General features: G+C 40.4%; 2 protein-coding genes across 9 annotated transcripts in view; one reads left to right on the top strand and one right to left on the bottom strand.

The window, feature by feature from the left end:
- The first annotated feature begins 132 nt into the window (after window positions 1–132).
- LOC120515852 (lanosterol 14-alpha demethylase) lies at window positions 133–20,065 on the top strand. 2 transcript variants are annotated; one of them, XM_039737182.1, is made up of 10 exons: window positions 133–258; window positions 3,299–3,397; window positions 4,716–4,892; window positions 9,562–9,688; window positions 11,896–12,070; window positions 12,837–12,956; window positions 13,460–13,655; window positions 14,598–14,693; window positions 15,249–15,417; window positions 19,161–20,065. In XM_039737182.1, the coding sequence occupies exons 1-10, from the start codon at window positions 193–195 to the stop codon at window positions 19,352–19,354; spliced, it is 1,419 nt and encodes a 472-aa protein (XP_039593116.1). In that variant the 5' UTR covers window positions 133–192; the 3' UTR covers window positions 19,355–20,065. The 2 variants fall into 2 exon arrangements, with proteins under 2 accessions (XP_039593116.1, XP_039593117.1); XM_039737183.1 differs by lacking the exon at window positions 133–258 and adding an exon at window positions 1,193–1,580.
- A 4,931-nt stretch (window positions 20,066–24,996) lies between these two features.
- akap9 (A kinase (PRKA) anchor protein 9) overlaps window positions 24,997–27,394 on the bottom strand; it is a 231,256-nt gene continuing 228,858 nt past the window's right edge. For all 7 annotated transcript variants that reach the window (XM_039736927.1, XM_039736923.1, XM_039736925.1 and 4 more), the window contains one exon: window positions 24,997–25,559. In XM_039736927.1, the coding sequence (XP_039592861.1) occupies window positions 25,516–25,559 (44 nt within the window). In that variant the 3' untranslated portion in view covers window positions 24,997–25,515. The remainder of the gene's footprint in view (window positions 25,560–27,394) is intronic.

Below are 27,394 nucleotides of genomic sequence, written 5' to 3'. Positions count from 1 at the left end.
CCCCTCGGCACCACTCCACTCGCGGCGAACTTCACCGAACGCTCACTGATAAGAAAGTAGGCAGACCATAAGCGCATGCGCAAAAGTACATCTCGTCTTCGTGCACAGTGGTTGGCCGGTGGCCTTGGCGCGTGCTCACCGGCACGGCTCACCTGTCTGCAGTCCATATGTGATTATTGCACGCTTGTAACCATGACAACACAGCACACGGCTTTTTCTAAGAAGTCGTGTTTATTACACGTGTGTGTCATTGCTTGGGTACGTGTATTATCTTACTAAAATGTTGCATGTTTTGTCAATAAATGGTTGGACAGTTACGTCTTTCTCCCATTACCAGTGCCTTGTGTACATATTGAATATATACAGCATATATATGTTAAGTTCCGTGCATTATTTAGCATTGGCATTGTCTACTGCTGGTATTATTGTACTGCTGCTAGTTCTGTAACACTTAACAACTGCAGAATTTCATTATACTGTAACGACCCAAAGGCAGGACGGCCTGCCACAGAGAAACATACAATTGTAAAGGTTACTTTTATTAAATACCCTGCTCTGGAAAGTCTTCGGGATTCAGGCTCTGTCCAGCAATGCAGTGTCCAGGCGCGCAGTTTCATCGTTAATCCGTAGCCAGGAACGTAGCTGCTGCCCTGGTCCCTTTTTATGTCACTCACCCATTGTGGCTGAACGGCCATCATCTGCCTGGTTGTCTCCTAGGTCTGTCGTTACGAAAGCGGGGCATGGACTTGCCGAGCGTGTGTGATAACGGAATGAGTGGATATCTGCAATTTGCTGTGCTTATTGTCCTCTACGGCATATTTAGTAACTGTCAAAATCGAGAACATTCATATAGATAATTTTCGAAATGATAAGGTTAATTTGTTACTTTAATGTGGAGATAATGCAGGTGCGACTACAGCTACTTCAATCAAAAGTCAGACGTCACTGACCTTCCATTTAACCCTTTACAACCGGCTCGTAAGGAATCCTCAAGTTAATTAAACAATAAGGAGCATTCGCTATAGTTAATAAGTGTAAGAGCACATCCAGTACACGGAAATGGAATAGGCAGAATCGAAACGAAATCATTCTGTGATTGGATTGATTGCATGACTGTAATAAGTGGACCCCGGTAAACTACGCCACTGGCAGGCACCCTCCGACGTCATATAGTCAGACATCAGTTCAGCGCACGGCAGCCAATCAGAGCGCTGCGATAGCAGACACACACTCTGGAGCGATCGGAAAACAGCAGCTGCTTAGCCGAGCTGCCGCACCGCGATATGGCATCACACATGTTTTAAACCCCGCCGCTCGACCCTTTATTTTTCTCCTCATTTTCCACGTTCCACTCAACAAAAAGAGCAGAACTGCAGCAGCGCGAATTGAAGTCAACATCAGTGAGCACAGATCCAGCAATGACCTTGCTTGAAGCGGGCACGTCCCTTATTGGGAATGCTGTGGAGGGAGTTGGCAATAATCTAACTTCTATGGTCCTTTTGACTAGTGCTTTCATCTTGAGTGTCAGCTACCTGTCTAAGATTGCATTCAAACATTTCCATCTGCACGACAAAGATGTGGTAGGTATCTGTCTGACAAACTGCATGTCCTGCTTTATATGCATTCCTGTAGTGGAATTAATGTACTTTTCCTTAATTATCTATTCGTCAGAGAAGCTCTGTCTGTCTGTCTATCAATCTGTCACAAAGTTTTTCTTTCACACCTGTCTGTCTACTTTAGAATGTAATATACACCTACTATAATTAATGTACATTATTAATATTCTTTTGTCCATCCATCCATCCGTCATCCAACCCGCTATATCCTAACTACAGGGTCACGGGGGTCTGCTGGAGCCAATCCCAGCCAACACAGGGCACAAGGCAGGAAACAAACCCCGGGTAGGGCGCGCGTACACACACACACACCAAGCATACACTAGGGACAATTTAGAACTGCCAATGCACCTAACCTGCATGTCTTTGGACTGGTGGGGGGGGAAACCAACGCAGACATGGGGAGAACATGCAAACTCCACGCAGGGAAGACCCGGGAAACGAAGCCAGGTCACCTAATTGCGAGGCAGCAGCACTACCCATATTCTTTTGTATGACTTGCAATTTGTATATGCTGAACATATTATTATTGTTTGTTTTAAAATCAGTAGACCACAATTAAGGTCCAAAGACATTCTGCATTTAGCAGGCCTGCTGCCGACTCTTTTTTGGTCCTCTTTGTGTGTGTGTGTATGTAAGTGTGCCCGGAGATGGACTGGTGTTCTATCCAGAGATCTTCCTGGATTGCACCTGTTGCTGGTGGAGTAAACTCTGGCTAGTTACGACTCTGTAATGGATAGAAGGATTCAAAAAGTGAATGGATACATTCATTCATAATTGCTAATATTCATACCAAAGATAAAGGTATAAGTGTTTTATATACTGGAGATACACTTACGCTTTACAGTCAGTTTACAATGGGATACAAGAGGGTACTTCTCGAACTGTGCAAAGCTGAGCTTACTATTTATAACCATATTTATAACAATGGCAAAACATATTTGTGTTATCTGACAGTAAAGAAATACTTGTGGATTGTTAAGTTCTGACATATGGACTCAGAATGTTTTAAATTCTAAATTTCTTTAGTGTATAACATTTGCTCATTAATATGTATTGCTACACAATAGTTTACTGTCATACACACAGTACATAGTGTGTATACGTAGTTACATGAATTTCAATAGGCTAAACACATTCAATTGAGATACTAGTTAACAAAAATTCATAAAAATCAGTTAAACCAGGTCTTTTTTTGAAGTACATCTACCTGCCATAATCTGAATATGAATACTCTGTATATTGTGATGCAGTGTGGCGATGCTAATAGCTGCCTTTTCTCTCTGCTTGTCTTTTTTTTTTTTTTATAGATACTTAATTGTGTTAATGTTGGTTGCTAGTGGTGGAATTCGATTTCCAGCCTGTCTGTCCATTCTCCCTGTGTTTGTGTGGCTTTCCTCCTACAGTCTAAATGCTGACCTTTCAGAGTGTGCATACCACACACACTCCAGAGCTGGACCGTTCCAGACACCTCGTTACTGCTTAGACAGGCTCCGATTCCTCAATATGACGTAGAAAAAATTTTAGCTTCAAAAATGTGATTGATTTTCACATGTTTTGGTGAAATTTGAAAAGAATCGCTGTAATTAAGGTTTTAATAATTCATTAGCACAGTCACCTTATTCTGTTTTTCAGTTTAAACACTGATTTAGTGAAACTGAACTTTTTTTCAACTTTTATAGAAATATCCTCCCTACATTCCATCAAGTATCCCTTTTCTTGGCCATGCTATAGCATTTGGGAGGAGTCCAATTGAATTTCTTGAGAAGGCATATGAAAAGGTAAGAATTTCTCACGTTTCATTTGTAGTTGGTGACATTGTAAAGATCTCTGATGAGGCAATTTGCAGCCTAAAGAGATAACAGAATTGGGTGCCTTGTTCACAAAACTAAAAGTGAAAGCTGATAGGCAAAACAACAAATGTCACTTTATTGAATAGATTGTAAAATGTAACTGTAGCTTTTTATGCCATTCCTTTTAGATTTAATACTCTGACACACTAAGACATTGATCATTGCTGGGGTTTTATCCAACTTGCAGGAAGGTTCAAATAGTTTAGATAGTAAGAGACCCTTAAGAAAGGGAATTTGAGTACAGATCCCTCTTCATACGTATGTTTCAGCATCTTCTGTGCACACCAGTTTAGGGAGACAGGGGCACTGAGAAGAGTTTGGCTCTGTCCTCTGGAATGGAGTGCCAAATTATTGGAAAAAGAGGGTGGGGAAACATGGAGAAAGACCTCTCCTTCTAATACAGGGAACACCACCATGAAGGACATGCAAGAGGATAGAAAATCTCCAGAGCAACAGGTGGCAGCTTTGGAAAATGTTGCCTCCTTAAGTGTGTGGCCAAATAATACTGACAGGAGGTCAGCTCCTTCCGATATGTCCACTTGGGCATCAGGAGAGCAACCTTGCAGAAGTAACCTTTTTAAAGTTACACAGATAACTAAAAGAACTATTAATATTTCTAACCAATAGAGGGAACTCTAGTCCGGTGTCTCAGTAGCCAAAGAGGGCTGCCACTAACTCTGGAAGTGATTCTGGATCATGGGTTGAAAGTGAGCTGGGGAACAGCTTTATTAGGTCCTTAAGATCGAGGACATACAGCAGGAGTCTAGAGTTCAGAAAAGTTGGAGCCAAATGGGAGACAGACAGACAGAACAGAGGAAGACTGGGAAGAGCAGACAAGGCGTGTGAGGCAGAGGCGATTGCTTTGTCAAGAGGTAGCCAAATGGGCAGACATGTTTGAGTGTAGGCCAAGATGGGCAGGTGAGGGTTAGTTAAGTGGATTATTTAAAAAAAGAGTTTTGAATCTTTATGTGTTATTCAGGATTAGTAGAGACTACAGGAGGAGTTATAGTTTCATATCAGTACTAACCTGTATTGGTAAAAAATAGTTTTAGTCACTTGCACAGTTTTGTCTTCTTCTGCATTAAAACCAAAGGTTTAATTTCATTGACAGCCTTGAAAACGCACGTCAAGAGGTAAAGCTGTACTTAGCAGTTCATTTTGAGACTCAATAACAAAATGACTTCATAAATGAAATGCTAAAAAACAGCAGTAAAAGTCAGACTGAAGATTTCATTTTGCTTTACAGTACGGTCCTGTCGTTAGCTTCACTATGGTGGGCAAGACATTTACATATCTAATCGGAAGTGAGGCTGCCACCTTGCTGTTCAATAGCAAAAATGAGGACCTCAATGCAGAAGATGTGTACTCCAAACTTACAACACCAGTGTTTGGAAAAGGAGTTGCTTATGATGTCCCCAACCATGTAAGTGGAAAGGACTTTTTGTGTTTATTAAACCAGAGTGCCTTCTTACAGCTTATAGATAATGGTCGATGGACATATTTTTTCTGATTGTTCTGAATGTAAAAGGACAAGAAGTATTTCCATTGTAGAAATGCTGAGAAATCGTAGCACTAAAGCGGAGACAGAGTGCCATGTCTGCTGCTGCTAATCACATTAAGGACCTACCTGTATAATGAAGACTACACATTACAGCCATCAGTCTGATTTCTATGCTATTATCTCTAAATAGAGGCAGTCTTAACATACTGACCAGGGTAAACCAGAAGCCCTTTTCCACAGCTACCGAAGCAGACACTTCAATGGGGATGCCTGGGCTAATCCTTCTGAACTACCTGGGTCTTCTTTGGGTCTTCTTTAAGGCAGTAATGCCTGCTACCTCTAACAGGGTGCATTGTGATCTGGCGCTCCAGTTCCTACAAATGGCTTCCATCATCATGGGAGGAACACCATCTTGTCTGCTGGCATCTTCATCCCCAAGTCTACAGCAGTTCTGTCTTCCAGGACTACGCTGTGATTTGTATGTGCAGAGTGTTTTACAGTAAATTCCACCTGTTTAAGGTAATGAAAATGGTCTTATTTAGAAGGGCCACAATACTGTTTTTCCGACCATCAGCAGTAGTACTTTCTCCAAGCGTTGGCATTGTATTGCAACCACAGGAAGATAGAGGCCCAAAAAGGGCATTCAAATCGTAAACTTCATGCAGAAGATTTCATTTAGGTTGGACAATACAGTTTCAGGACCAAGCATCTCATGCATCCTCTCCTGTTAGGATGGGAGATCTAGCCTACTATTTTTTACACTTGCAAACTTGAGGTGTAGTTTTAGTTAAATCTGTTCTCTTGACAATTTTGCAGGGCAGAAAGCCTCAAATAGCACAAATGAGCCATTTTTTTGTTTTGCAGTAAAATTGATTCACTTTTTCTGGATTATACTATATTTCTGTGCAGTAACATAATTATGTAAAAAAAAAAAAACTTTTTCAGAAAGTTATTGAATTACTGTAATGGCTTTGTAGATCCTTTTAGTTAAAGTAACATTGTGTTATAATATGTTTGTTATAATATGAAGTTTAATGTCACTGTCTCTGTGCACACTGTTATGGATTCATTCATACAAACAGACCAAGTATGGTACACAGGGGCTCAGCATTTAGAATTGACAGCCAAGCATAGGACTAGATAGACAAAGACAACTGGAGGATTGTATAGTCAGCCTAAAAGACAGAATAGTATACTTCTCTCCTCTGTCAGCAAAAAATCTTCTTTCTTTGTTGGGAGAATGAGAACTGCATGTAGGCATGTGCTATTCCTGTACTTTTTGGACGTGGAGTTGCGTCCATTCCTATCCTTGTTTGGAGACCAGAGAAAGAGCCTGCATGTGGAGCAACCAGTATGTAAGGATGGACCTACTGCCAATACACTTTGAAGCTGTCGAGCAGAAGATTATGTCATCCGTCCGGAAAATCCTTTCAGCGTGGTGACGAAAGATGGCAGGCAGACTGCGTAGATCAAGACCCAACATCTTGATAGAGTCTGTCATAAGCTTCCCGTCTGTAACTGCATAAAATCGTCAGTAAAGAAAGCTAAAGTATATCTTTTTCTCTCGTGATTTTTGTACCGCCGTAATTACTGTGGGAGGGATATCGTCTTATATATCATATTTCTTGGTTACTTAACATGCCGCAATTTCAAAAGAACACATTTCCAGAGAGCTAGTGCCTCCAAAGGAAACACATAGTTGTGTTATTTAAAATATAGAACTGGTTTTAATGCGCTGCATCTCCATGGTGTTAACCCCTGAAACTGCAGTAGCAATCATAAGCCTATCTCTTAAGTGTATGTTAGGAGTGCACACTCTAGTATGGCGACAGAGGAGGTTAGTAATGCTTAGCAGGCTTCTGCAGAGGATTCAGTGATTAAGTTGAATACAACTTTCTGCTTCTCTTATTGGTACGCTTTAATAACAGTCATGAGAAAAAGTAAGTACACCTGCTTTTAATTCTATGAGTTTACATATTGGACCTGAGTAACAATCATGTCGTCCTCACCAAGTTATACAATCCAAGAAACAAACAACACATATTGGATTTTACTTTATCACAAATTCTACCATCAAAAAGAAAAACTAAGAACACCCCAAGGTTCAGGACCTTGTTCAGCTAGCTACCTTTAGCATCATTCGCTTGAAGCAATTCTTTTCTGGATAAGTAAACGAGACTCTTACATTGAATTGCTGGTACAGTATTTTGACCCCCACTGCCTTACTACACTGCTTTAGCTTGTTGATGTGCGAGGGCCTTAGTGCCCTCTGAGGTGTGCCACTTTATGGTGGATTCAGTGATTTCACACCATCGCCTCTTATTTGAGAGTTCTAATGAGGTTATTGTGGTGATATCACTACCTGCTTAGTTTTCACAAAGAATGGCACTGAGAGTAACACCTAAACACCCCCATGTTGGTCTCATGTGTCCAGAGGTGCAGCGGTGTCATGCTGCCATGTTGTTTGTTTTGTAAGAGGAGGCATTCCTATGGCCAGCCTTCCATAGTAGCCATACTTGATTAGTCTTTAACAGACGAACTGTAACATTTACTTGGGTGTAGCTTTTGTGTGTGTGATTTTTTTGCGATTTTTATGGGATAGTTGTCAGTTGGTTTGAATGTTCTCTATTATTTGGAAGTTTATTTCCAGACAGATGAGCTGGAATAATTGCTTCTCTGAGCTCACTTAAGCTGTCAGAGTTACCGCAAAGCCAAGTAGTCCCGACTGTTCTGTAGAAGATGGCAGGCACTACGTCCTGAGCATCAGCTAATGAAATGCACTTAATCAGCACTCCCTGGATCTAACGACTTTCTTAACTGATCTGGCTTCGGTGTGTTTTTGAATACAGTAAATAATGACAGGAAAATGTGTTGATTATGTTCTAGTATGTAAAGCCACAGGACTGTTTCAGGGTGGTATCCTTATTTTTTACATTACTGTATGATTTATTTTATGGGAATTAAAAAATCATTTGAGTGTACATACTTCCTTAATAAAAAAAATATTCTGATCATCTGCAAATTTCTGATGCTTAAAGATTTTCATAACATTTTAGTTCAAGCACCTAGTAACAGTTTATAAATATTTTATTAGTTATGCTGTCAGCAATAATTAATTACTTAAAGTAGCAAGACTCTTGAAATATGTTAGAACCAATTTGCTTAATTTTATATAAAGTTAAAAATACTTGAAATAGGTTTATGGCACACTTTAAATGCATACATAAATAAATAGCACATACTCCTGAAAAATTGTGAATGAGTTTTAAATGGTAATATAAAGTATATATTATAAAGTCACTGACTTACCATCAGCTTCCTGTCCAGTAATCACACATTACTGCCAGCCAAGATGCAAACTGTTCTCATCACTGTTTAAAAAAAGAATTAATATGCCCAAAGTGCTAATGTCGTAAATAATAACTGATTATTAACAAACAACGATAATAAATACTAATCAATTAATGCCAAGTAATTCCTTTGGAATTAATCAACTTTCTATGCTACCTGGAAAAAAAGAAACAGTTATCACATATTTAACATGTTATGCTATTGATCTAACATCCTGCTTAAGGCCGTTTCACACAACACAATTTTTCCAGCGATCTTCACTTGTAGATTTCATTTGCGTTATCTTAGGGATTTAGAAAACGTTGTGGGCCATTCCTATGACCAGCAGTAATTTAGTTTGACATTCCCAGCGACTGACCAGTCTACATCTTACTCAAACAAAAATCAAACAGATTTAAGGCTCTGTGTGTGTCAAGAGCTGACAGCCACTGAGAACGTACCTGCATGTAAAATAAATCCAATGCTGCCACAAGGAAACCGGAGAAGCGTGTGTTTTGGACCTTGTAATTTGAGGAGAGGCTTGTCTGCGTGATGCCTCGTATTTTACATACCATCACAGAATGGAAAATAGCAAAAAAAAAAAAATAAAATAGGCCAAGATGGTGGCTGAACTCAGTGTACCTGGAAAGCATTCCTACAGCAGAGTCGTGCAGTTTGCCATCCTCTCTGTGATATGACATCCTCATACAACAAGATCTCAACTGCAGTCTTCAAGTTTTGGACATTCCCTCTCTGAGTGGAAGTCATGCAATGTGATGCCTGCTCCAGTTATACTTCTTCATTTAATATTTTACTGTACATTTTCACACAGATGTGTATTGTTCTCATACTGCCACCTCACTCATGAATGACACCACTTGTCTTGCATTCTATGAGGACTGCAGTGGCCAGTCTTTACAACGTCATCAGGTTTATTGCTTTATTTAATACATGTGTATGGAATGTTTGCTACATAATATTTTGGATCCTCTTCTTTGCCTCTGGCTTCCCCCTTATCTGATGGTCACTGTAATGAGACGTTTTCTTTTCCATTATATTCCGTTTCATTGTATTCTACTTCTGGCCATCTCCTTAATACACAATGTCTCCTACGTGCCTCCTTCTCTAAAACACCCATCTATCTCTCTTCTTTTGTGGTGGCATTTTCTATTTTTTTCTCTTGTCAACTCCCCATCTCGAATATTCTTCTCAGCACATGGTTTTCACTTATCTCTGTGATTTGTTTGGCAATGTATTCCAGATCTTTTTGGAGCAAAAGAAGATGCTGAAGACAGGCTTGAATGTCGCACAGTTTAAACAACATGTAGAAATGATTGAAGATGAAACCAAAAAGTATTTTGAACGATGGGGAGACAGTGGAGAAAGAAGTAAGAAACAAGCAATGCGCTATATGGCATAAACCTAAATGTTTATGGAAAAATGTGTGTCATCAGTTTCAGTCTGCCTGGGTTTAGTATACTCTGAATGTGCTCTGCTTATCTACCATTCTCAAACACATATCGTCCAGCTCAGGTTTGTGAGGTGACAGAGGAGACCCTGGTAGCACTGGGCAGTTTGGACAAGGTGCCAGTCCATCACAAGACACACTCCGATAGAGCCAAAGTTGAGCTGTCCATTAACATTACAAGCAGAGTTTTGGTGACATGGGAAGAAAACCCATGTAGACACAGGGGCAATGGCTGGGCACAGGATTCATACCAGTGTGCCACTGGTATTTATGTGAACATATTAAATGCTAAATTAAAATTTAAAAGTAACAAATTACTTGTTAATTATATGTCGTCAAGGAGTGTGTTTTGAAGGGTTCTGGCTCTTTTCTATTGTCATCTAATCAGTTTCTGACTTGTGGTGCTTAGTTCGTCCCGTGCTGTGACCTGAACTTTGTTCCTTTCATACTACACCCAGGCTTTAACTTGTGTTGATGTTTTGTTTGACATATTTAAAGAAAAAAAAAATCCCTGACTTAAAGCAGTAAGAAATCAGGGCTGTTTCTGCAAAAGTGAACACATGAAGGATTTGCCTTAATTGGCAATCAGAATTTAAAATGACATCTTTATTATGTTGCATTTTCAGAAGGTCTTTTCTAAATAAGTAACCAATGTCTGTTTTGGACCAACTTAAAACAAAACTAGTCAATGGTGTACAACGAAACACTGTTCTAAGCAACTGCCTGTTTGTATACGAAAGTTAAACATTTTCACAGTATGTGGCTGCCCATGGCACCCCTTTATACTCACATCAGCTTGCATTAAAAAGTTTACACGATGCAGTGTTACATCTGAAGATGGGGCACTCGAGTGAAAAGAGGTACTGCATCAGTGATTTACTGACTCTTTAATTGTGACATGGCCTGTAAGCCTGCTGTGCCGAACTGTTCCTCAGTGGATAAACGAAGCCTGTGAGTGGCGATGCCTGGCCAGTAGTAATGTTCGAGTAGGCCGTGGCATTCCAACAGCTGTAGTGCACACCAGTAAACTACCCATAAACCACTGGCAGGAGGCAGGGCGGACACCTTGCACAATGAGTCTGGTATTCTCATGTAGCCAGGTGTTCAAAGTCTTTTATTCTAAGTGTTTTGTATGACATTTCATCAGGTATCCTGTGTCAAAACTTCTTTCTTTATAATATTCAGTTTTGACCAAATCAAGTTGATCTAATTACAGTGGCACCTTGGTTCACGAACGTCTCGGAACACGTACAAATTGGTTTGCGACCAAAAAGTTTGCCAAACTTTTGCATCTGTTCACGACCACAGACTCGGTATACGAACAAGCCAGTTTCCTTTTCGGTTTGTGTGCACCTATGATTTCCGCACGTGTTCAGTCTCTCCCTGTGCAGCGAGAGACAACGACACACACACACACACACACACACACACACACAAGCGAGAGAGAGAGAGGGAGAGAGAGACAGACTGCTGGAAGCCCGAGAAGGCAGTTAAAGAATCCGAACATTGTTTTAACCTCGTTGTATTTAATGAAGACTTTTTTCTATTGGATTTTAACCTCCACTTCACTTCTGTTTACAGCGATCGGCTCTTAGCGTGTATTGTTGCAATGTTACTTTTCTTGGTGGTTTATTAAATTGCGGATTTTTCAAATTTTCATTTTTTCCCCTGTGCTTAAATCTCATTAAAAAATGTTTTAGTGAGTGGTTTGTAGCGCTATAGCGTGAACTCTTGCAATGTTAGTTTTCTCTGTTCTTCAAGGTTTTCTCAGTGTTATTCAATGTTTTTACATTTAGTTTACTATTACGCTGTGCATTCTATGGTATGTTTAACTATATTTGTGCTTATAAATCTTTAAAAATATATATTTACATACAGTTTGTACGGTCTGAAACAGATTAATTGTATTTACATACAATCCTGTGGGCGAAATTACTTTGGTTCACGACCAAATCGGTTTACGACCAGAGTTCTGGAACAAATTATGGTTGTGAACCAAGGTTCCACTGTATGTGTCTCTGGCTGATCTACTATAGAAAGTTACAGTAATTTAAATAAAGAAGCTATGAATATTTTGTAAAGCAAAGTCAAACACCTTTTCATAAATTGTTTTTTTTTTTCATGCAGACCTATTTGAAGCTCTGTCTGAACTGATCATCCTAACAGCTAGCAGATGTTTGCATGGGAAGGAAATACGAAGCCTTTTGAACGAGAAGGTCGCTCAGTTGTATGCTGATCTGGATGGAGGCTTCACTCATGCAGCTTGGCTTTTGCCAGGATGGCTCCCATTGCCAAGCTTCAGGTAAGAGAGAAAGGAGGTCACTCCATCAGCAAACACACAACATGGATGTAGCCACTCACCCTGGAGCAACTTAGGCCACACTTGTACTACCACTCTGATGTGAACAAATGGCAGCTTTCCTATGCACATTACACATATTGAATGATTTGTGCTTTTTTGAGAATGGATACAAGTCACTTTTCTGCTTTTGTATGTGGTACAGTATTCTAATTTTCCATATCTTATTTGACTTTAAACAGATGACTTTTTCTCAAGTGTTGAATCCATCACTTTTGTGCATCATGGCAGATAAATCAAATGGTCAGTGGTGCAGCAAGGAAACCAAATTTTAAATACATTTCTGAACTACTCGATATTTAGAAAATTACCGGTGCTTCTAAAATGTAGGAAATGGAAGAGCATCAGGAGATAAAACATGAAGAGATCAGTGTTAATGCCTTACCTGTGTGATTACATCACAAGCGAGGCACGTACTCACGTCACATTTAGAATACCAATCTTCACCAGTTCTGATTTGGGCATTGACTCCTGGTAAACCCCAGCGAGTCATCTAACCAAGTGTAACATTAGTTAGCCTGATTTACTGGCTGTTTACAACGTGAATCATCAGCATCCCTACAACTGCCACATTACATTGCTGCAAAGTTAGGAGCTTCAAAATAGAATGAGGGAGCTGATCGTATTTTATCATCATCTGAGCTGAATCATTTCTGTATGTAAAGAACATTTTTTTCTGTTTTTTTTCCCCCTTTTTCACTTTATCAAGGCGGAGGGACCGAGCTCATAAAGAGATCAAAAATATCTTTTACAAAGTCATTCAGAAGCGGAGAGCGTCAGGGGAGAGAGAGGATGACATGCTTCAGACTCTGCTGGATGCTACATACAAGTAAGGTGCCCCAGACCCCTAATGCCTCCGTTCATACAGTATGTGCTTCCACCACTAAATGTGCAAATAAAGTTGTGTTCACTGTCAACATACACACATGACATTTAAGTTTACTGTCATCTGGCACATGGTACAATAAAATTCGTACATGCATGTCTCCCAAAGAATAATGACACTTTTACACAACCATAAATTATTTATATATAGGAAACACACATGAATCTACTGGTGAAAGTGTTAATAACCCAGTAAGCTGGCCAAAATGGAAGAAGGAGAAAAGTGCAATGCTAAAACAATGTATGAAGTGGCACCACAAAAAGAGAATGAACATCCTCAAGTATCCCACAAAGCCCTCAAGACTCAACAGCCAATCCAAAGTTAACACCGTAAACCAAAACTGTCCAAAGATGTATGATATGGCATTACTTGTACATACCGTACCTTCTGTTTTGAAATGCTACCATTGTTTTTTGGCTCTTACGGTTTTTATAATTTGTTTCCAGGGATGGCTGTCCACTATCTGATAATGAAATCGCTGGCATGTTAATTGGGCTGCTTCTTGCTGGACAGCACACTTCGTCCACTACCAGCTCTTGGATGGGTTTTTTTTTAGCCAGAGACAAATCCCTCCAGGATCGATGCTTTGCTGAGCAGAAAGCTGTGTGTGGTGAGGACCTGCCACCAGTCAAATATGAACAGGTGAGAGATCCGATATTCCCATGATTTATTAGAGGTTTAAAGGCTCACCACTGTCACGCAACACATCACCACGATTACCAAATACAACATCCTTACCTGGAACATCTCAGAACACACAAAGCTTACAACAAAACCCAAAAGCCAACTTTGTTTTGTTGTCCCATTTTCATTCCTGCTTTGTGATGCAGGCCTCTCCAGTGCATATGCAGTTCCTTGGGGGTCATACAAACCATATATAATGTATTGAGAAAACCATTTTGGATTATGGCTAATACCTACCATATTAGCAAATAAATCTCTAGAGTAACATTACTTTGAATTTTATTATCATACAAATTAAAATAATTTAATACATGGGGTTTTCAAAACCTCGTAGTTAATGAAGATGGTATTTAAAATGGGCGAATAATAAAAAGAGAATATGCACTGTACATGTTAAGTGTAATATAACATCAAGAGTCTCTCATAAGTCAGTGGCACATTACACGACTTCTAATTGGAAGGGAAGGGTATCAGACAGGGGTGCCAACTTGGACGATTCTGATGGCTTTCTAGCACAGTGTCGTAATTTCCAAAATACTGCAAAGCTCACCCCCCTTTTTCTGACAGCCAATAAACGTGCTGCCTGACAGAACAAATACTATACAATGGGTCTAAAGGTACTGCGATTCAAGCCACAGTCTCACACCTTTTTTCAATTCTGTTTTGCATACTACAAGAGACATCGGCCAGATGAGTCTCACTTCTGTTTGTGTTCCTTATTCCTGCATAGTCAAGTCACATGCATCGGAGGTGAGGGAACTGATGCACATGGACAACTCTCTATAGTGGAGTGTCTTGTAGTAGTCAAGTTGTGTCCTTAGCATCTCTATTAACTGCCATTAAATACATTGCTTATTCATTTTTATTTATGACTAAATAACTAGATATGTTTGTTTACAGATTAAAGATCTCAACTTGCTTGACCGCTGTCTTAAAGAAACATTAAGGCTCCGACCACCTATCATGACAATGATGAGGATGGCAAAGACACCTCAGGTGAGACAACCATAGTAGTCATAAACTCAAATTCAGTAGAACTTTTCCTATTCAGTCTACTTAGACAATTACATTATCTGAACATTTTACTGAAATTATACCGATTATGAACAGAAGCTTTTCAAAACTGCGCAAGTTCCACCAGTCATCAGTGGTTAGCATTGCTGTACTACATATCCTTTGCTCAAATCCAGCCCCTGGTCACTAGCTGCACGTTCTTGGACATATTTACGGAGTTTGTTTGGACTTTTGTCTTTTTCCTGAATCTCAAAGATGTGCAACTTAGGTTGACTTACGACCCTAAATTGGTAATTTAGCAGCAAGTGTGTCCTGTGCTAGACTGCTGCCATCTGTAGTCGAGATTGAATGTGCTCAGAAAACAAATGAGTAAGTGTTCAACCACAAGGCTGCCACTTCAGTTATTTCTGTTGTAAAAATCCTAGCTGCCGATTCAATTCTCAACGTCAACTAATGTGCTCATCCTCACTGGAGTGATGAATAAGACAATTATAGGAGGACGCCATATTAAGCGAAGGTTAATGCATCTCCTTACAGGTAGTTGAAGGCTTCACAATTCCTCCTGGTCATCAGGTATGTGTATCTCCAACTGTCAACCATCGGCTGCAGGATACCTGGATTCACAGATTAGACTTCAACCCTGATCGCTACCTTAATGAAAACAACGGTACCGGGGAGAAGTTTGCATATGTACCCTTTGGCGCTGGTAAGTATTTTACAACATTCAGTTCTCCTGCTTGCTTAACGACATGTACGCATGTAAGAAACTACAAGAGATCACGAGATTAAAAATAAGAGCATTTGGACACTTGCACTCCTCTACATACCCAAGCCTCATTGATGATTGGTTGAGGAGGTGAGCAACATTTTAAATGCTGGCATTATTTGTGCTTTAAGGAACGACAATGTGGTAAACTCTTCAATATTGCACATGTCTAGAAAGCTTTGTTCTTTGCAGCGTCATTCATGATGAATTGACTGTGGTTTCAAAAGGGCATTAAATAAATTAATCTGCCCCTCCACTTCCATTATTGTTGTTAACATCACACTTTCGTTTATGTGGTCTGAATGAAGCACAAAGTCACTTTTAAATTTAGTGGCTTAAACGAGTCTTGTAGGTCATCCTCCAGTTTTCACAAGCGTTCTTACATAATGGCATTGGTACTTTTTATCAAAATGCTCAATTTGTTTAGAGGCTCACTGTGCATGCAATGGAATATCAAACATAAAGGCACACTTGAAGCAGATTTAGGCCTTTAAATTTCCAGGTCTCAGTCCTTCTCTGTGTGTAGATATGGAGCTGATCTTGCACAAGTTTTAAATCTTGCTCAAACAGTGTCACTTTCTAATGCTAACTCAGGCCTACTATTCGAGTACACAAGTCGTATGGAAATATGATGCAAATGCGTAGATGAGGAAAGAGAACTGCAGAGTCAAAACACCATCTAAGACCATCCATGACAGCCAAGCAAACAGGAAACGTGTTCTTACCTAAAACACCAGCAATCTGTGGTAAAATACGTAACTTCTAGTTTACTTTTTGTTGTCAAAAACATACGTCAGAAACACAGAGGGCACTTTTTTAAATTGAAACCTTTGCCACTTCAAAATGGATGCATTCAGCAAGTTTTAAGGCTGTTGCTTTCATGTTCGGACCCTGGTGCCATATATAATCTTTTAATATATAAAAGATTGTTTACTTTCAAAGAAAAATTAATGTGGCAAATTAATATATATCATGATTGTGAGGAAAATAATCGGAGTTGAAAAATGCTGAACTTATCCTTTAAGACTTGCTTGGTTTGAGATCCTTGTGCCGTGTGTGTTTTCAAACTCCAAACGCTGATCCAAAGACAAAAGCTGCTTCAGAAGTTCTCCTCCATCTCCTCACTTTTTACGTGGCTTTTTGCCGAGTTACGTGTAATGGGAGTTTTTGGGGTTCCCGCTTGTGACGTCACACCTTACCACTTCTGTGTTTTCACCTCAATTTCTGGTTGGTGTTTTGCAATAAATGCAAGATGGCCGATTTGATACTTGGTCTGGATAAGCGTCAACTAGAGATCACCAATATTTTGTGAAAATTAAAATGAAACAAAAGCATTAAACATGTATCACATCGCTCCAAATAAAATCCAACCATCAAAATTCTGTTTTTACCGGAGTTGGTTGTCACTTTTTAATTTTATATTGTGTATTTCACAGCTCAGCTTAACTGACTTAGTTTTGATTTCTACAAATGGTTCCACTGGGAGTTACTACTTTGAAACTTGTTCTTGTGAAAATTCTGATCGTTTGACTCATAGTTCTGGCGTCCTATGATTGCTGGGATAGGCGCCATCTGCCTGGTGACCCGGCCCTGGATAAGCGGGTTAAGAAGACGGAGGAATGACTTTTATTTCTAATCCGTGTTACAGTACATGAATGCAGCGTTACTAGTTCTTCTGCCCACATAATTATGATGACCTTTTAATGTCTGTCTAATCGCACCTCATTTGTTTTATTACCATAATTCAGTTTCTTTTTTCCTGCTTGTAACACAATGTCATTAATTCTTATCAATAATATACAGTGGATGGATATTTTTCTGACTATTTTCTTACAGGCTCAGGGCGGAGAGAGAGTGCGCCATATAGTGATTTTTCATTTTTTTTTCCTTTAAATCAATAGCTGTATTTATTACTGGGACATAACTACGTTATTGATACTGGTTTTCTGAAAGAACAGATACATTTCACTATATTTTAAAGCCCTTTGTGTTCTGATCCTTTTTTGCTTTATTAACAGCACTCAGATTCCCTAGGCCTGAACTTCCTGCTGCTCCCCTTTATGCACCATATACCACATAAATAATAAGGCGTTTTGGTCAAACTTTAATTTAAATATTCAGTCATCATCATATCTTATCACGCCACTGCCGTAGCCAGGTAAGAGCGGCGTCAGTAGCTTCCTTAAGATCTTCATCGGTACACGTAGGGCCTCGGGAACATTCATGGAGAATGTGGTTCATTGTTTGGGTGGGCTCACCACAGGGACATTCAGAGGTTGTTGTGAGGCCCCATCTAAATAGGTTGTCCCTTGTTTTGCCCACCTTTGACCTAGCTCGGTTAAGCGTGACCCAGTCTTTCCTAGAATGGGATGTTCCATTGGGTGTGGGAAGAGCTTCATTGGGAGAGCTACAGTCAGCCTCTTGCTACCTCTTGAGCCTTAAGGACCCATTTCGTGTAGTACTCTGAGAGGATGCTGAGGGCATTGGTAAGTCTCTTTTGGATATCTTGGAAGAAAACAGACTGGGAGGCTCAGCAGAGATCATCCGCATAAATGAACCTCCTAATGTTGGTGAACACAGGCTGGTCGTTGGTGTAGATATTGAACAGAATAGGTGCCATATATATATATTCATTATAAACCAGGCATTAAGAGTTCATAAATGTTGTACTGGCTACATTTTTACTTTTAACAGCATAAAGACTCATGAAATGAGTTTTTGTCACCGTTTTATATTGTGTAACATGATTTCTAGTGGTGTCTCAAGTCCATGGCCACCCGAGGGTCAGTGCTGGCGGTCTCACTGGAAAGGCTGTTGTGCTTACAGTGCTGCCTCAAAGCCACAGAATAACCACAACAATGACAAAGAAAGCCAGTCACGACTTCAAGAATCAGTTCCCAATTTGTAGTGATGGACCTTTCATATAATCCAGGCCAGACATTGCTGGGAGGATTTCATTTGACCAGTGCTCAGGTAGCGGTCAAGGTGCTGTCTTGCCGTCAGGTCTTGATGTTCAGGCTGTTATCTTGTCCAGCCTGGCTAGTTAGGGTGGGCAGCAATGTCTGGTGGGCAGGAAATTCTCCAGCGGTGGTGAGCAGGCAGAATGCGGTAACACTTTGTGTAACGTTAAGCTAGCTTTGTTGTGCTCTAATAAACCAATCTATCGATGTCAAGCTAGGAGCCTAATCGCCCCAGCTTTATACCACACAGAAAAGTAAAGCAACTTCTCGAGGTCTCTCTCACGAAAACCAAAGAAATACTTTCTTACACATCATTATAGCACACATAAAAACAAAGGAAAGCAATGCACCGCAACAGTGATATTGATAAGCAGAAATGAAAATGTTTGCCCACCCATGTCAGTTGTTGTCTCAAATGTGTTTTGTTACATAAACAGTAAGAATGCTGATTTGTGTGCCGTGTCATTTTAGATGTTTTCTTAGCACATTTTTAAGGATAAAGGTTGAGTCTTCATATCACCCACAGCACAAAGGCGACGCTGTAAAGTGACAGATACTCACTGCCACACACTACCTACAGTTCTGACAGAACATGAGCAGCACTTCAAGGGCCTCCATCTGGATTAACTTTACTAATTTCAAGTCCATGCCAATGGCTATTTTAAAGTAGCCTAAGGCATATTTTGAATTGTTTCACTGATCTTTGTGTTTTTGCCCGTTTAGGTCGTCATCGCTGCATTGGTGAGAACTTTGCCTACATACAGATCAAGACCATTTGGTCGACGCTGCTCCGTCTGTACGAGTTTGAACTGCTCGATGGCTACTTTCCAACAGTAAACTACACCACCATGATTCACACGCCCCACAATCCCATCATCAGGTACAAGCGCCGAGTGCACTTAAGTCTTCGCCCATGAAGGACTTGATGTTTCTGTGGAAAAGTTTCTCGTTACTTGAAAGTCTCTTTTTGTATGACATTTAATTTTTTTGTTGATAATGGATTATACAGTAGTTTCAGAAGACACATGGAAAGAATCTTTAATTGTAAATGTAAATATGATGCAAACAACTCCCCACCCAATAAAATGCAAGAAATTAAAAACAGTAAAAAATCTTTCTAAACTTTATTCTATGAGTAAAAAATATAAAAAGCTGCATTTTGTTTGAATTACATTAGAGCTTTTTAGAAAAGGTTTTTGAAACTAGGATCGGACTCTGATATCTCTCGGTCACAGGTTTAGGGATTTTGTCAGAAATGTTTGTGTAATCCCTCACACGGCCTTGGACCTCAAATCACTCTTAACACTGACAGCAATAGGTGGAGCAACACGCCATGGGATAAAAACGAGCCATGACTAATACACCACACCACACCGCTGGCACAAACACTTGCTTTACTCAATTCGCCTTCCATAACTCAGTGGGAAAGCCATCTTTTATTATCCCAAAGTGAATAAAACCCATTCTGTACGTGAGGATTTGCCCAAAACTGACTGCTGTAACTCTAAAGAAGCCCACCGGGCCTGCGCCAGGGCTTTTCATTTGATTTGCTCTTCTGTTCTGATGACGCTCTTATCAGACGGCTCTCAGCTGTTAAATTTCATTGATTGTCTTTGCAAAAAAAAAAACAATTGTACTGCTATGTTATTTTTTTCATTGAATTATGTTTTGTTTTTGCACTTTGTTCTTTAAATAAATCGATTCATTAATAAAAAAAAAGGCTTGGGAAAAAGAACAGGTGTTTGAACAAAGCACAGTCCTCCTGTTTTAAAGACAGAAGATGTGTTGTGTAAGCGACTGTGGCTGTTTAAGTGAGATCAGCACAGCAGCCTGACACGAAGACACAGACCGTGTAATGCCTCCAAAGCAGTAGAGCGCGTTGTACCGTGTCAGCCATAGACTGATACAGGATTACACCTTGCCTGATGAAGGGGCCTTCGCTGCCTCAAAAGCTTGCATTTGTAATCTGTTTAGTTAGCCAATAAAAGGTGTCATTCCACCCTACTTTCTCCTGTATTAATGCCTCCAAAGGAATGCATTCTGGCAGAATTTGTTATTTTGTTTTTTACATTAAAACCACATTGAACTTTTAAAATATTAGGGGAGTCCATGGTCATTTATTATGTACAATTGTTTTCCAGTTAACAGCTTAGTTTCTGTGATATGATGTGCAAAGTTACTAAAATGAAAAGACCTCAATTGCTCAAACGTGACAATCGGCACAGCTCCAGTGGAATCGGAGAGTATTCAGATCCTGTTACTTTCTACACACTTCCAATCTGACATTTTCCCCATCAATCTGCACTCAACAACCCCTAATGACAAAGCGAATACAGGCTAGCATACTGATTAAAACGCAAAAGCTGAACTCGGTGATTAATATAAATCTTTACACACTTTACTGTGTCACCTCAAATTGTGCTCAGGTGCATCCTGTTTGCTTTAGTTCTCCTTGAGATGTGTCTAGAACTTGGTGTCAATGTAGACCTTCATGATACAACTGTGGTGGGGCACAGATAAGGGCAAGGGAATCAAACCTATTCCAAAGCTTTGGACGGATGAAGCCTCATGAACCTTCTGCCAGATTGTGCTGAAAAAAGATCTGAAAATGGTGACATCTGGTGGTTTACAGCTATCATAGCAGCCATGAGCTCAGTGTGCACTACACGCCTAAGAACATCTTATGATAATCATGTTGTCATTAAACTGCTGCAATTAATGTATGGGTGACAATTTTCTACAATAAAATAATATTTAAATGTGCTGTCCTAAAGATATCATTTCTTGCCCATACGAACATGAACAGTGCCAGTGGATTGTTTGCTGTTTTTTGGTGACTTGGTATCCATAGAAGGGCGGCTTACTGTTGCCACAGCAGCTTTAATTCATTTGTGATTTTCGCAGGCTTGCCATTTTCATCAGATCCCCCCACAGCTGGTGCTATAGCGGCTCATTTATATAATGGAGTGCCAACGGGGACGGTTGGCAAACCTTTCCCAGGCTGATGACACTTTTCAACACCATTACAAGAGCAATGTAAACCTCAAAAATCAATTGGCATTCAGAGCTGTCAAGTGCCAGCACATTACAAGCCACCACTGATTCAGAATTACACGATAACCTTTTCACATTGAGAGATGTTTGCTGTGAAACAATGTAGAGGATTAATATTTCTCCATTAGATAAATTTTATTTAGGGAATAATTGCACTAAGAGGTTTCGGGAAATACTTGTCAACTGAACACAGCTAAGACAGTTTAGAAAATGTACCTATAGTAGTCTTGAGCAGTGATTCATAACATGTTTTTCCTTGCGACACCATTTTGCTGCTTTTGTGTCTTCAAGACCCAGAATCATCGACGACTGTCATCCCTTCCCCTGTGAAGAGTCATCACCAACACTGATTGTAGTGGATCGATGGCATTTACCCACAACGACACTTCACAAGATACTCCGCAACTTGGATGCGACCCTTTTCCATTACGTACCACCCTGAATCATAAACCTCCACAGCCCAAATCCACTCAACACATGACACATAGTTTAAAAAGCTCAGTTCTAGAGTATTAATGATACACTATAAGTTCCAGTACAGAAAATTGTGCAGTATAGTATATTATTTATTGTTGGGTAACAAGTCCCACACTTCCGGTCTCCATGTTTAATTCAATATTATGTCTGTTTCACATTCCCTTTTAAGTCATGTAGAGCAATGCAAAGCTTCAAAGTGGTCAGTTGGTGCTTCAGAGGTCATCAATCAAATGTTAATGAAGCTTGGATACACTGCTTCAAAACAGTGGGCTCCATTAAAACAATAAAACCTTTGAAGTATCAGTGTCAAACATGCCATCCCTACCCTGTGGCACAGTGGTCTCAATACCTGTGAAAGTGTGGAACCATCAGGGCTCTTCCTAAAGTTGGTTGTCCAGTCAAACTAAGTAACCAGGCAAAAAGGGCCTTGGTCAGACAGGTAACCAAGAACCCAATGGTCACTCTAGCACAGCTTCTGAAGTCCTCGGCTGAGATGGGAGAACCTGTCAGAAGGACCACCATCTCAACAGCACTTCATTGATCAGGCATTTATAGCAAAGTGCCGAGACAGAAGCCACTCCTGAGTTAAAAGCGTATGATAGCCCGTCTGGGGTTTGCCAAATGACATTTAAAAATTCTCCGATGTGAGGAGACAAAAATTGAGCTCTTTGGGTAGAACGCCAACAGCAGCATGTCACTGAAGACCAGGAATTGCTCATCACCTGCCTAATACCATTTCTGCACTGTAACGTGGTAGTGGCATCACCTTCCTATCGGAGCTTTTCTCAGTGGCAGGGCCAGGAAGAGTGGTCACAATTGAGAGTAGGACAGGTCAGGTCTGTCAGTTTGGGGAGCATGCACTGGTACATACAACGAAATAGCTCATGATCCTGGTTGGCAACCCCTCAGGCACACATGCAGTCCAGTCCCACACTCCAGAAATGACCATCTATCTGTCGTTGCCTGGTGTTATGTGGGCTTCCCCTTGGCCTGGTCCAGCCACTCTGGTTTTCAACAATGAGGATCCTGCGAGCCGGATCACCCTCGGGGAAACGCACCACATGGCTGTAGTGCCGTAACTGACACTCCCTCACAATGCAGGTATTGTGTCTCATTCAGGACTCCATGAGCAAGTGCTCATTCAACACAAAAGTCAAACCAGCAGTACCCAAGGATTCTCTGAAGAGACACAGTACCAAAGGAGTCCAGTCTTCGTCTCAGGTCACTGGATAGTGTCCACATCTCGCAACCATATACCAAGACAGGAAGCACCAGGACTCTAAAAGAGTTGGACCTTCGTATTATAGATATCGAGGGCACCACACACCCCTTCCCTTTCCAGCGACCTCATGACCCTCCATGCTCTACCAATCTAATGACTTCATAGGAAGAGTCACCAGAGACATGAATGTCACTGCAGAGGTAAATAAACCTCTCGACAAGGTCAACATTCTCTCTACAGACAGATACACTGCTGATGGCTGTGCCCAAAAGGTCATTAAAGCCCAGACACTCAGACCCCTCGCTCAGTCTCTCGAGCGCCCCGATCAGAGCCTTCACTGACTCCATGAAGATCACAGCATTGTCAGCGAAGTCAAGATCAGTGAGTGAATCTTTCTTCACCAACAGATGTCCCACAACTGCTGAACCCCACAACCTTGCCCAACACCCAGTCCATGCAAGCACTGAACACAGTAGGAGCAAGAACACACCCCTGACAAACCCCAGAATCAACTGGGAAAAACACAGGCCTCCACTCCGCACAGCACTCATAGTATCAGTGTACAGGCCAACCATGATATTGGGCAACCTTGAGGGAATCCCGCAAAGTCTCATGATGTCCCACAGGGCAACTCGATACCCTGAGTCGAACGCTTTCTGAAAATTGACAAAGGTTGCAAAGAAACTGCCGTGTTTGCACTCTATGAGAACCCTCAGTGCCAGGATGTTGGCGATGGTAGACCTCTTATAAAGAAAACCAGATTGCTGGTAGGTAAGCAAATAATCATTGATCCTTTTGAGGATGACCCTAGCAAGGACCTTACCCAACACCGAGAGCAGTGTTATCCCCTGTAGTTGTTGCAATCCAGGTGATCACCCTTCCCTTCCAGATAGGGACAACACTTCCTGTTTTTCAGTCAACTGTAATAATGCCAGTCTCCCAGATAGAAGAAAAGATTGCTTGCAATGCCAGGAGGACAGCCTTACCACCATCATGGAGAGGTTCACCCTGGATACAACAGATTCCTGCAGCCTCCCCTGCCCTCAGCTGGTTCACCACCTGGGCAATCTCAGTGGGTGGTTCACAGCTAATTGGAGGATCAGGAAGGAGGAGGGAAGGACAAATGCAGCCAAATCCAGAAAGATCCTGGAAGAAAACCTGCTTTAGAGTGCATGTGACCTCTGACTGGTGTGGCAATTTACCTTTCAGCACAACAATGACCTGTAGCATACTGCCAAGACAGTGCTGGGACTGGCTTTGGGACAACTTCTGGAGTGTCCTTTAGTGGCCCACACAAAGCCCAGATTAAACCCCACAGAACATTTGTAAAGAGAACCTGTAGGTAGCATTTCCCATCCAGCCTAATGGTGCTTGAGAAGAGGTGTGTAAACCTGCAAGTCTTTGGACAGTGGGAGGAAACTAGAGCACCCAGAAGAAATGCAAGTAAGAATTTCACCATGCTTTGTTCACATGACAATAACCCCTCTACTACTAAATTTATTTTTTATTAAATGCCCTCCATCATGAATAGGACTTGATGTTTTACATACTTTAAAAACCACATACACTGTAACCTCCAGGTGAAACTGTTGGAACGTCACTTACTTGTTTCCGTATAATTTCTGGATCAAGGTGACTCTTCTTGATGGACAGAACCCTGGTCAGCTGGTGACTTTGGGTTACCGAGAGGCCACACCAGCATGACACAAACAGAGAACAAAGGCAGAGCAGAGTGTTGACAGCTGGGTGGTCCATTCAGGAGTTAATTCTGCAGGTCTTGGGGAAAGGAAAGGAGTTTACACATAGTACATTTTAAAAACCAGATTTATTCTGAAAATGTACAAGTTAACCTAAACAAACCATGTGGAAAGTGTTTCTGAAATATTCCTCTTTATTTTAAATTAACAAGATTCCCATAAAATTCAAAGCTTCTACCATTAGAAAAATAGTTCTCTACAAACAATTTTCTCAGTCCACAGTGCCAGGAATTAATAAACAACAGTTTTGTAAAACCTCACCAGTCCTCCCGCGTTAGTGCATTGTATGTCACTCCACACACTCGGCTCCAGTTCCATCCATACGAGACAAACAGAACAACAGAATTAATTTAAATTAGCATTCCACAAATATACATTTTGAAACTTCCTAATTATGCACAACAAAAAAGCAAACTAATATACACAGAGTTTCGACCTTTTCTGATATGCTAGCAAAAAAGGGGTAACAAATTGATTGTGGTCCCACACATATACACAAAAGAACAGCAGCTCAGCATTTGGAAAAAGCAATTCAAGCGTTTCAAGTGCATCCAGCAGCCTCACGCCTTTATCTTCTTGTGCCAATGTGCGACTGAGTGTAGGACACCGACCCTGCAAGTGAAGAGAGGAAGCAGAAAAACTTTCATATATTTGTAAAATGTATCATTAAAAGCAGCTGTACGTGCATCACTACGTTACTCGATACTTGAAGGATTTAGTGAATGTCAATTTGAGACAACAATCAAGAATAACGTTATGTGGATGGAAACAAACTGGTGGATTTGTGGAGACTGCCACAGTAAGACAGTGGGCTGTCATGTCTCGAGTTTTAAGATGGAGTGACTAGAGACCAGGCGGATTTTGCTTTTCTAACTTTAAAATAACAAGACAATATGTTCAAACTGCTTAATCCAGTTTATGGTTGTAGGAGATAAACAGTCAATCCCAGTAGCACTGAGTAAAAAGAAGAAGCCAGTCCTGCACAGAGCACTAATCCACACACACGCACGCACACAGGGTCAATGTAGAGTTTCCAATTAATGTCTTTGGGGTGGTGGGAGGAAAACCAGAGTACCTGGAGACATGGGAAGAAAATACAAACTCTACAGAGAACGGTGACAATGACGAGGTGGTTAACCATATTTACATCAAATCCTGAGCCCGAGTCAAGCTCGGTGTTAATGCCAAGGAGGCTAAACATGCTGGTAATTCATATCCTATAATATTAACCTCTTTGAAAGCAGGAGTGAAAATGCATAATTAAAATAAGACACCAAGTTCAAGAGTCATAAGTGGTAACAATTGAGAGACTTGTTCTTGGGTAATGATTGAGTGATTTACTCTGCAAATCAAATGAATGAGAATCACGCAAGTCATTTGTGAATGACGTGAACTTGAAATAATTGGCTAATAATACATGCTTGGTGCATTCATTTAGCCATAAAAAGTGTACACTAAAGTAATGCTGAATACAAAATAATTTCCATAATATTTTATAAGGCTGAGTTTTGTATGATCAATTTGTTGAAAGTACAAAGGGATACAAACATAAAAATGTAATATTAGGTTTATATATTCTGCCTAAAACGATCCTAATAACGAATTGTAAAAAACATTAAAAACACTCTGATATAAATGTGTAGTTACTGTATTGTACTTAAGTGATGCAGGAGAGAACATTCAACAAAAGAGTTCTCATTTGCTGCTAATGTTCTATCTAGAAAGAATCATAACTGAAGTGAACGAGAATCCAACGGAATATGCACATGCGTTTTAATCATCTAAATGAAAGAAGCGGACGGCATCCCACCCTGCGCTTCAGCACTCTAGTTGAGCTCTAGAGAACTGTTAATTTGTGCTTGTGAGTCGATTCCCATGATTTACTAAAAAGGGTCGTTCAAAAAGAATGTAGCGTACACATATCGCCCATTACTAGCTGGACAGGGGTAAGTAGTTTTACGTTTTCTATTAGGTAAAATTGAGTTATGTATTTCAGTTATGGGAGGAAATCGATTAAAAAATATAATTAATTGTGATTAATCACGTCCAACATTAAAACATGCAATTATAAAATTATTATAAATCAAGAAGTAAATACACACTGAATTACAAACGTAATGTAGAATTAACACAAAGGAATTAAAAAAATTAATGGAAAAGTTTCAACTTAAACAATGACCCTAAGCCTGAACCTTTAACAAACTGTCAGGGGTTCAACTGCCTGGGTGAATGCTTGCCAGCGAGTCGTGCAAAGCTGAGGGTGAGTGGGCATACGAGTTGCCACTGACCCTGGGTCAATACAGTGAGGCAAAGAGACCACCACCTGTATGGGTGATGCTACTGAATCATGGGTAGAGATAACTATTTTTTCATCCTATTAGGGCAGTCAGCACTGTAAACTGGCTGGCAGACTGGCAAGTTAAATTTAGAGGTACTAGAGACGTATT

The sequence above is a fragment of the Polypterus senegalus genome, chromosome 15, assembly GCF_016835505.1.
Source record: "Polypterus senegalus isolate Bchr_013 chromosome 15, ASM1683550v1, whole genome shotgun sequence".
Classification (NCBI taxonomy): domain Eukaryota; kingdom Metazoa; phylum Chordata; class Cladistia; order Polypteriformes; family Polypteridae; genus Polypterus; species Polypterus senegalus.
This window is presented reverse-complemented; position numbering and strand designations above follow the sequence as displayed.

What these genes read in the sequence shown, in the direction of transcription:
- LOC120515852 (XM_039737183.1), top strand. Translation starts at nt 1,419, where the DNA reads ATGACCTTGCTTGAAGCGGGCACGTCCCTTATTGGGAATGCTGTGGAG. An exon ending in CACCAGTCAAATATGAACAG is followed by an intron (nt 13,656 to 14,597) that starts GTGAGAGATCCG and finishes GTTTGTTTACAG; the next exon opens with ATTAAAGATCTCAACTTGCT. An exon ending in ATATGTACCCTTTGGCGCTG is followed by an intron (nt 15,418 to 19,160) that starts GTAAGTATTTTA and finishes TTGCCCGTTTAG; the next exon opens with GTCGTCATCGCTGCATTGGT.